The sequence below is a fragment of the Solanum tuberosum genome, unplaced genomic scaffold, assembly GCF_000226075.1.
Source record: "Solanum tuberosum cultivar DM 1-3 516 R44 unplaced genomic scaffold, SolTub_3.0 scf00018, whole genome shotgun sequence".
Classification (NCBI taxonomy): Eukaryota; Viridiplantae; Streptophyta; class Magnoliopsida; order Solanales; family Solanaceae; genus Solanum; species Solanum tuberosum.
In genome coordinates this window covers 2,094,018-2,104,370 of record NW_006238944.1, presented here as the reverse complement: position 1 = coordinate 2,104,370, position 10,353 = coordinate 2,094,018, and the positions used below count along the sequence as shown (strand labels likewise).

At 37.8% G+C, this 10,353-nt stretch overlaps 1 protein-coding gene across 5 annotated transcripts in view; it reads right to left on the bottom strand.

Annotated features, from left to right (window-relative positions):
• Positions 1 to 10,353, bottom strand: part of LOC102580016 (pentatricopeptide repeat-containing protein At5g38730) — a 21,147-nt gene that overhangs the window by 5,908 nt on the left and 4,886 nt on the right. For 4 of the 5 annotated variants that reach the window (XM_015303626.1, XM_015303627.1, XM_006340414.2 and 1 more), the window contains exons 2-4: positions 6,009 to 7,984; positions 4,512 to 4,591; positions 3,759 to 3,964 (exon numbers count right to left, since the gene is read on the bottom strand). In XM_015303626.1, the coding sequence (XP_015159112.1) occupies positions 6,048 to 7,814 (1,767 nt within the window). In that variant the 5' untranslated portion in view covers positions 7,815 to 7,984 and the 3' untranslated portion in view covers positions 3,759 to 3,964; positions 4,512 to 4,591; positions 6,009 to 6,047. Of the gene's footprint in view, positions 1 to 3,758; positions 3,965 to 4,511; positions 4,592 to 5,319; positions 5,509 to 6,008; positions 7,985 to 10,353 lie in introns of all 5 variants that reach the window. The other variant, XM_006340415.2, reaches the window with a different exon arrangement.

Here is a 10,353-nt window from a genome sequence, read left to right as displayed (position 1 = left end):
GTCTCTCTGGCATCAATTGGACCACACCCCTCACTGTTAAGGATGCATATGAGAGTTGGAGTCTATGGAAAGTTGACAAAGCCATCAAGAAGATCTGGATTATGATACCTGCTTGTATTTTTTGGTGTATTTGGTTAGAGAGGAACAAGAGATGTTTTGATGGAGAGTCAACTGCTTTAGGCATTTTGAAGACTAGGTGCACTGAAAATTTGTTTAGTTGGACCAACTTGTATCATGCTGTTAATGCAGAACAACTTCAGGATTTTACTAACTCATTAGCTCTGGCTTAGATAGTTTGTATAGTTAGCCAGAGATTTTTTTGTAAGCTCAAATGCCATATCTTGTAAATTTTGCATCTTCTTGATGCTGTTATTAATACCACTTATCTTATCAAAAAAAATAATGACTTCGTTTATTAAACATTACACTACTTCAATCCAGACTTTTATGTTTAGCACTGCGCATTCCACACTCACACCATATCATCCAGGTATGCTGCTTTCACGTTGCTATACTCCTCCCCCTGTAAGCCTTGGGAACCTTCTCACACTTCCCATCATCAAAAAAAATAAAAATTGGACTCCTCATATGGCTAATTTCACCCTTTATTGGCTGCCACAACCTTATTCACACGCTAAGCCTGCTTTATGTAATTCTGCAATATGATACCTCCCTTTGTTGTTCTTACTTACAACTCCTATTTATTTTTTTGAGAAAGGTAACATTTACTTGTATATATCCACAAGTATACTACATCAAAGTGTAGTCCCCCTCCAAAAAGTTTTACTTGCATCATTCCTAAGATCTTCTAGTTACAGCCAGTCAATAATATTAAACACATTTTCAGCTTCTCCTATTACTACTTGCTTACCAAAAATAGTAAAGCCCTAGGCAATTTGTCTTTATCTTCTGGATATTGTTCTGTTTTCCTTCAAAACATCTTTGATTCCTTTCCTTCCAAATTGTCCACCAAATGCAAGCTGGGACAATCCTTCATCTCTTCTCTTGTTTTCCTGCATTTCCATCCCTGTTCCAACATTGTAGGACTTTTATAATTCTCCCAGGCTTTGTCCACTTGATCTTCCTCTTTTGGATGAACATCTGCCACAATTGATCTGTCCATTTGCAGTGTAAAAAGAGATGATTGACTGTCTCCACCTGTTCTTCACATAGATAGCAACTAGAACGTAGATTGGGCTTCCTCTTGTTTAAGTTCTCATGTGTCAAGATTGCCTCCTTTGCCTTTCTTTACAAACTTACTATTCATTCTTATGGCTTGCCACTTATCCAATTTTACCGCAAATATCTCTTTGCCCTTTCTCTATTCCAAAATTTGGTGACACTTGGTACATTCAACAGCTACTGAATCCATGCATTAGTTCTCCTTTGTTGCTGCTACATTTTTTAACATTCAATCTTTCAGTGCTTAGAATAAAAACACGCAGCCATAGTTGAATCAGGTTATGTACAACCATGCTCGCTTGTGCTACTTTATGCAAACTTCAACTTGTGTGGGACACTAATTGTGTTTTCCTGCAACTTACTACTTTGATAATACACCTTATACTTAAACACGCAAGAATACACCAGTGGAGGAAAGAAATAGAGTCCGTCCTACACACCTAAACCCTCCAATTGGTTGCCCTGGTAAAGTATAGATTATACCTTCTACTTCTTCGTTGTTGGCCACAACTAATATTGTCTTTCTTTTTTGCTTCAGTAATTAAACTACCTCTGGTCCCCCTCGAATGGGCACACACTCACATGTCAAAATTTCGGATTGAATGCCTGCGGGGAAACCAAGAACCACTGAGACCCTTCATCCATCCAAGAATGCTCTGCAAGATCCATCAGGCAATGAATAATGATTGTGGAACTGATGCTTAATGTACAAAAAAAATGTTATCTCATGTTTACTGTTTCAATTTGCTGCCCCTGTACTTCCAGTTACCCGCCCACCCCCCTTATTACACTTTACATTCACATTGTTTTGGCAATGTGACTTTTAGCCGACTAGTTCACCGCCCATTTTATTTGTATTATGGTACAACTCGCTTTATAATGGTATATCCTTCTCTAGCTTTATTGTCCCTTCATTTACATGGTTTAAACACAACAAAGCTGGGCCAATGGTTATTAATCACTTGGTAGACAATCAAGCCTTCTGCATAGGAATAAGAACTAACGTTTTTCAATTGAGCGTACTCGTGAAGGTTAATGAATTCATATGGGTTAAGGTGGTGTGATTGCTCTAATGGTAATATTATAGTCTCGGCTAGCCTCCACATTAACAATCTAAAACTGAAAATTATATAATGAAGTTCAACTTTCATGTTCTGTGAATTTTTCCTTCTTGACTCAATTGAGATGTATAGTCGAATTTCATGTCCAGTAAAAGTTCCCTTCTTGTCTCGTAATGAATGGTGTTTCTACTTGATTATCTATACGCTGTTTGGGAAGAAGTTCCCAAACGTAAAAAGACTCATGCTTTCGAGTCTAACATGCGGACAATGCAAAATGATAAGCCTTGATGGACTCAGATATTAGGTTGTGGCTGTTGGAATCTAATAATCATCATAACATCATTAGGAAGTGAAATAGTAAATCGGTTAGTAAAGATATTTACATACATAAGAGTAAATCAGTTTCCAGCAAAATAACTTCAAAGATTATGAACAGATAACAATCTGACGTATCTTAGCATTATGTGCATTACCACTTATAATGATAAGTGGAAAAAACAACTGCTAAAAAAAGTAAAAGATAATTGTATGGGCCTATTATCCGCTCACAATCCTTCTCATCTAAAATCTAAATTCATCACATCCGAAACCCAAATTCATCATAAAAGAAATTTCAACAAGACCTCAGAAACAAGTATATTTCTCCAAGTAAACTCAAGAGGAAGTCGAAAATCATCATTTCATCATCATCTATACTAGTAAAGACAATACCAAAGCATTCATATGGAACTTCATTAATTTTTTTTGATGACAAGGGAAACCCGCAGCCGCTATCCTTTGGGTGCGCACAGGGTAAAACCCCCACTCCTATGCAATAGCTCGCAAACCACATAGGAGAGGTAACCCGCACTAGGCAAGCCCGGTGCGACGAGCTCGATCCAGAAGGCAAACCCCTTGCTTTCGCTGGCAAGGGGTTTCGAACTTGAGACCTCCAACATGGAAGTCCCAAGCCCAAACCACTGGGCCATCCCGAAGGGCCATATGGAACTTCATTATATAAAAGGATTTAACCTTTCCAACCAAAAAGATTGGCTGCCGGAAACTACCCATAGAAGAAGCAGAGAGAACAAATAGAGAACCAAGGCAAGGATGAGGGCGGAGGGAACAATTGGTGGTCACGACCAGTTTTATGAACCTTTAACCCAGCATAGAGAAGAGAAATAAAAATATTTTTATCTCTTAAGGCTTTTAGAATAGGGACTCATACCACCATGTGCATTAATATTTAATTTTAGTGGAAGCTCATATAGGATGATGGAGGGGAAAGCAACAGTTAACACAATTCTGAATGTCAATGACTACACTTTGAGCAAAAACAATTAAGGCATGGTTTCACATGTATGCATCATTTCCCTCCAGAGGCAAGTGACATGAAGATAGACAAGCTTGTTTCGACTTTTGAGACAATAGTTTATTAAAATTATCTATTTATAAAAGCATTCTTTACCTCGTGATAATTTATGTTCTGGATCAAAAGATGTAAAGAAACAGCAGGAAAAGGGAAAATCTCCTTACCTCAAGTTCCATAATCTCACACACTAAGCTAAGATCTGCAATTGAAGGTTGGCCACTCCCAAGCAAAAACCGTCCTTTTCTCTGGAGCCAAACAGACTAGATATTTGCAAGAGATGCCAAAAGGACTTTCTCAGCTTCTGCTGCTGCTTGTGGATTCAAAGTCAACCCAAAAGCAGGAGCGAGAACAGTATCAAAGATACATCCAGCTGAAAACATAAGCACTACTTCAGAAAACTGTTGGAAACAGCTAGAGAGCGGGATATCAAGTTATCAAGGACAAGTAGTAATTAGAGAACATTGGTGAAAAGACTACCTATCCTAGTGGTTTTAGTTGCTGTCATTGTTGAAGAAAAAAAAAGTCATCATCATGCAGTAGCTAGACTCACAATTAGAGGTTTGAGAAAGGTCAGGTGTTTCAATTAGAGGAATCAAGTCCTAAAGATAGACTGAGAAACTTGTAGGCTTGCAGCAACTGTCTTGCATTAGGTTAGTAGCGAGTATCTTAGCAAAGAGCATCATGATAAGCAGATGCTCTTTTTTTAAAACTGATCATACAAACAAATTTCATTGATTAATCTCATTTGGGATAAAAAAATTATTCAGTCATTGCCTTAACTGTAGCCTGTAGGCATCTTTCTGCCCAAGTTCTCGCAAATCCCAGCATTCACCACTAAATTAACTCAAGTAAGGTCAAGGTAAAGTAATCATAATTCAACTGGAAACTGAAATAATCTCAATATCTGATATAAGCACCTGTACCCCTACGCAAGTTTGAGTGATGCCAATCCAACACAGAGTCTACCTTTGCTCTTTTGTATAAGTCAGCAGGGTACCTTCAATAGGACAGTGTAAGAAAGAGGAGTTAAAGCAAACACTAACCAGGATAAGCATTTATACAACCTAAGAGTGTGTACATTAATCTATCACTAAGAATTAAGAGCAACACTGTTCATAGGCACCATAGATGTACTTTTTTTTCTTTTTCAGATAAGTTGGTACAGTACATAGATTCTGATTGACGACTTCTGTGTGTTCACATTCATCTCTTCTCAAATTTTTATAGGGCTTGTTTATTATTCGGTGCTGTTGTTGAGCAGGTATTTTCCAATCTGCTAATGTGTTACTTGTTCTTCTTTTCTGTTGGAGTGCTTCTTTGGTTCGTTCGGGTAAAAACTTTCCTACATCCGGTATTTACACCAAACAATGTACTTTACCATGGTTAAGTAATAAATGAGATGAAAATGCACATTAATTAACCATAGTTAGGTGATAAAAGAGTATGCAGAAGACATGTGTCATGTTTTTTTTTTATGAAGGAAGATGTATTAGAAAGGCATCAAGGAGATGCAAATACATACACAAAAATATGGTTAACTCCAGAGAACAAAAACACCTATTTAATCAGGGAGTTAACCACAAGCAAAAGAATGGTCGCTAAGCCATATTGAGAGAACTAATGAAATCTAAGAGGGGTAATATATCATTTATAGGGCATAAGTTGCTCCAAGGAAGAGGTTAATAAGGCAAAAGGATTTCAAACTGCTAATTGGAGTTGAGATACCATCAAAACATCTGAGATTCCTTTCCTTCCAAATACACCAAAAAATAAATGATGGAGTCATCTGCCAGGTCTTCTTGATGGGGCTATCAACTTCTCTAAGACTCCAACCAACTACTTCTTTGACACTTCGCCGGACAATCCAGTTGATACCAGCAATTGAAATAAACATATTCCAAAGAGCTGCTGCCACTGGACAGTGCAGAAACAAATGAACATGTTATTATTGGTTTGGTACAAATGACGGGTTTCTTAGCAAAACCAGATGTGTTTCTTAGCAAAACTCTACTACTCTACTCCCAGTTAGAAACACAACAAGCAATTAGCAATAAAATAACACGCACAAGTGGGATTAAATCACACAGATGCCAACTGCAGAATAGTTCCATTCGTAATGCCGATTTCCATGTTCAGAGGCAGATGCAATATGGGTTCCGCTAAACCCAACATTTTAACATGGAACTTAGATATATACATGATCATTAATTTTTTAATAACTATTAAATTCTTAACAATAATTTCAGAAGTGCAATGGGTCCAGCAGTGAGAATATATAAGTTGAACCCATCAAGTTTAAATCCCGAATCTGCCCTGGGTTGTATTCCATGTCAAGAAAGATTCAAAGAGTATTCATTTCCATGATACAAAGCATTTGACTAAGGTATATACTCAAAATAAGTCGATGCACTTACCAATGATCTGCAATTCCTGGAAATGCACAAGCCAGATATCTAAGAATTGCATGACTGGATTTCATCGTAAACAGTTCTGGAAATCAGACCTCTTTGCACCACATTACTCCAAAACATATCTAAAAGGGTATTCTCATCAGAGTAAGAAGCATTAAAACTTTTGTACATTTTTAGGGTTATCATTTGCCTTCTTTTGTACATGTCGTCTAACAAATATGACGCAGCATCAACCTTCCCTACCATAAAGTAAGCATATGCAAGAGTAGCATATATTAGACTGTCTCCAAGCACTCCATTTGTTTGCATAATGTGGAAAACTTTTTCAGCACCATCAATTTTACCTCTCCTGCACAACCTCCTTATAATTGCCCTATAAAAGGAAACATCAACAAGATGACCTCCTCTTGCAAACTCATCTGGCAATGAGACAACCGCTACCTCATTATTCAGATGGCAGTAAGCATCCACAAGCCACGAATATGAGCAGTAGCTAGGAGAAAGTCCAACCCTAACCATGTCAAATAATACTTCTTTGGCCCCATCTGTATCCTTTACTTTACAAAATCCATGAATCATAGCATTGTAAGTGAAGCGGTCAGGTTTTAGTCCACCTTCCAACATCTTATTTTTCACCTTAAGAGCAGATTTCATATCCCCGATCTTGCAGTAACCATTAATCAAAGTGTTGCAAGTCACATTATCAGGTATGACTTTCTTCTCATTCATTTCATTTAATAGTATATTTGCATCCTTCATCTGGCCTTGCTCACACAATTTCCGAAGAATTGAGTTGTAAGTAACAACCCCAGGATACAAACCCTTTGCCTCCATTGCGTCTTTCAATCTTAAAGCTTCAGCAACATTGTTGGCTCTGCAATATCCATCTATCAATGTGGTGTAAGTAACCAGGTTAGTGGTAGAACCTTTAATTTCCTTGAAAAGTCTCAAAGCCTCCCTCATCCTCCCTTCCCTGCAGTAACTGTAAATTAAGGAATTATAGGTTACAATATCAGGACATACTCCTGCTCTTTCCATCCTATCCTGCACGCACAAAGCTTCATAATGCATGCCTTTCTTGCAGTACAATGATATCAATGTGTTATAAGTGTAAAGGTCAGGCAGTGTAGCTTTAAACTCCATTTCTCTCAATAAATCATCAGCCCGCTCTACATCACCAGACTTGCAACAGGCATGCATAAGCACGTTATAGATATAGATATTCGGAAGGACCCCTATTTTTTGCATCTTTTTGTAAATTTTCCACAAAGTATCAGTCAACCCATCCTTGACCAATGAATTCAGAAGGGTAGTACAAGCATGTGTATGGGGCATAAGCTTACAAACCCTCATATGCTCAAAAACTTGAATTGCATCATGGGGTAGTTTTGAATTAGCATAGAATATCACCAACCAACTTAAAAGATGTGAGTTCACATCATTATTCATATTAGATCTCACAAACGCATTCAGAACTGTCGGTGATGATAAAAAGTTTTTGACCGCCACCTTCTGAAGCATGTCTTGTGCAGTTTTGAAGTGTTTTTGTTTGGTGAGTATGTAAATCATAGTCCAAGAGGATTGCAACGAATGCTTGTAATTGGGAACTGATTCAGCCCACTGAAAGAATGACCATGAGAGGGAGAAATAATATTGCGATATATGAAGAAGAGCTTGGCTAATAGTGGTGGAAGTCACAAATGAACCGATCTTAGGCTTCAAAAGATTGTCCCAGTGCCCCTTGAAGACAACTGCAGCAACAGCTTTGACCATTTCATTGTCCACATTTGCGCGAATCAGGTTGGCCATGGAAAAAGAAAGATAAGCAACCCACCCAAAGTTCAAACCACACTGGTTTTCAATATTTGTTGCAGCTTTTGCTCAAGTAGTTATGTGGTTCAAAGATGTGGGGAAAAATTATTGAGAATCAGTTCTCGACTTTGGTGTATATCATCAGTCATCAAACTCATCAATGCTGGCTGCAAAAGTAACATAAAGACCAAAGAGAAGATGATTTCAGAGTAAGAACTCAGATATAATAGAATAAATTTACTACCAACTACAAAAAAAGAGAAAGAAAATGTAGTAATTATAATGAATTCAGTCCCTGCATCTACAGGCAGGTCATCCTTGGATGGATTGATGCAAAGTATAGTATTCTTGTACTTATTGATATTCTTTGTTATATAAAACTATTAATAGATAGAGCAGGAATCAGCAAGCTTTGATTGGGTAATCACCCAGCTATGTATCCTAGAAGCTCAGCACAGCTATACTTGGCTGTGACAGGAAGCGAACTAGACACAAATCCGTCATAAGTACCTGCTATATTTCATCATCTTCTACTCTATCCATGTTTTGGTCAAGTAATAACTTAAAGAAAAAATATCAGGTGTGCTATTTTAAGATATAAGCAAGGGGCACATTTGAGAGTGTTCTACCAAACCTTACAACCACCCACCAACAAAACAAGGCTTCTTCTTTCTCATTTGGATATTTGACAAAAGATGAACTATCTTCAGAATTCTCTATTCACCATGACCAATCTCTCCCATTCTCAAGCAAAGCTCGGCATCAGTATAATCACACAATCAGCATAAAACATGACTACTACAGCCCCCTCACCAATACCATATTAATTCAATCGACAAAACATATTGTGAAACCAACATATAATAATTGTCCCTGGAACTCAGATAAAATTGTGAAAGGACTTTGGTTCCTTTGGATACATCATTTCAAGCAACAAAAACTGCAGGGCAGTGCATACTTGAGCAATTAATGGGCACAAATCTGTCACACTTTTTCTCATGTTCCACAAATTGATGTGAATACGAACGAAATACCACTCTTATCAAATGTAAAAGCACAAAAAAGAAAAGGGCAAGGTTCTCAAGCATAAGAATGAAAAGAAAGGCACAGTCCAAGGTTTTTGAATAATGATTAGTTAGAAGAAAACATATTAGTTATCTAAAACCAAACAATAGCTACTTTAGAATGGCTATCAACTTATGGCACATATGATAAAATCTTTTATCAAGTAAAATTTGTATCGGAAAAATTCAGGGAAGCTTTTCCGAAAAAGAAAAATGTCATGGCCTTGGGCCTAATTAATGTCCAATAAGTAGTTATAACTACCGGGTGAAAGCTACGGCTCAGATTAGATGTAGATTAATGAAGTTAGAGGGTAGAGATGCAGCCACGTCATCAGAAGCCAACTCAGCACAAGTCATGCTTTTAACAACCAATTTGGCAGAGAAGAAGGATAACGGAAATTTGGTATTTTCTTCTCTCACTTCTCTTCTTCTTCTCTCAGATCTCTTCTTCTCTATCTTCCTCATCTTTTCTCTTCTAATCCTAAACTCCTTCTATTCTGCAGATTGTGGACTCATCAATGGCTGTTGTAGTGGCTTAGTTTAATTCCTTTTACTTTAGTTTTACTGTCTTTCATTTCCAAGTTGATTAATAGAAAATTGTCCCAGAAATTTCCACTGTTCCATTTACTTTTGCACGTTAACTGTTTGATTTAAGGCCAAGTCATAACAATTGGTATCAGAGCCAGGTTTCGCTCAACTCGTGAAGGTGAAAATGGCTGAAGGGACCAGGATGAAGTTGCTAGATGATAAGTTGTTGCGTCATGACGAAATTTTGGGAGATCTCACTACAACTTGCAGGGAACTCAATGAAACTCAAACTGGAATCAGGGGAACTTTGGAGCTTATTTTGGATCGTTTGACAGCTCTAGAAAGAGCACCGGTCAGAGCTCCTGAAGGCGCTTTTCCAGTTAGAGATGGGCTGCTACCAAATCCCATACAGGAAGCTAGGGCCAGATTCCCATTCCCACCTCCAAAATGGGAACTACCAAGCTTCGACGGGAACAAACCTAAGGTATGGTTGCGTAAATGTGAAAAGTACTTTAACCTATATAGAACTGCTGATAATCAAAAGGTAGAGGGAGCTGCACTCTATTTGAATGGGCTTGCTGAGACATGGTATAATTCACTTGTTTTGGATAGAGGAGTAGTTACTTGGGCTGAATTTAAGGAGGAACTCTGTGTGAGATTTGGGGAGGCAGATGTTGCAGATATAGTTGAGGAATTTAATAAGCTATCTCAAATAGGAACTGTAGATGAATTCCTTGGCAAGTTTGAGGATTTGAAGGCCCAGATGATAATAAGGAACCCAACCTTGAATGAGGCTCATTTCCTGTCAAGTTTTATTGGAGCTTTGAAGGAAGAAATCAAGTTTGGGGTTAAAATGTTTAAGCCAGTAACATTAAGAGCAGCTATAGAGCAGGCTAGACTACAAGAGAAAGCAATCGAAGTAGCTCAAAAGAAGAACGTGATGA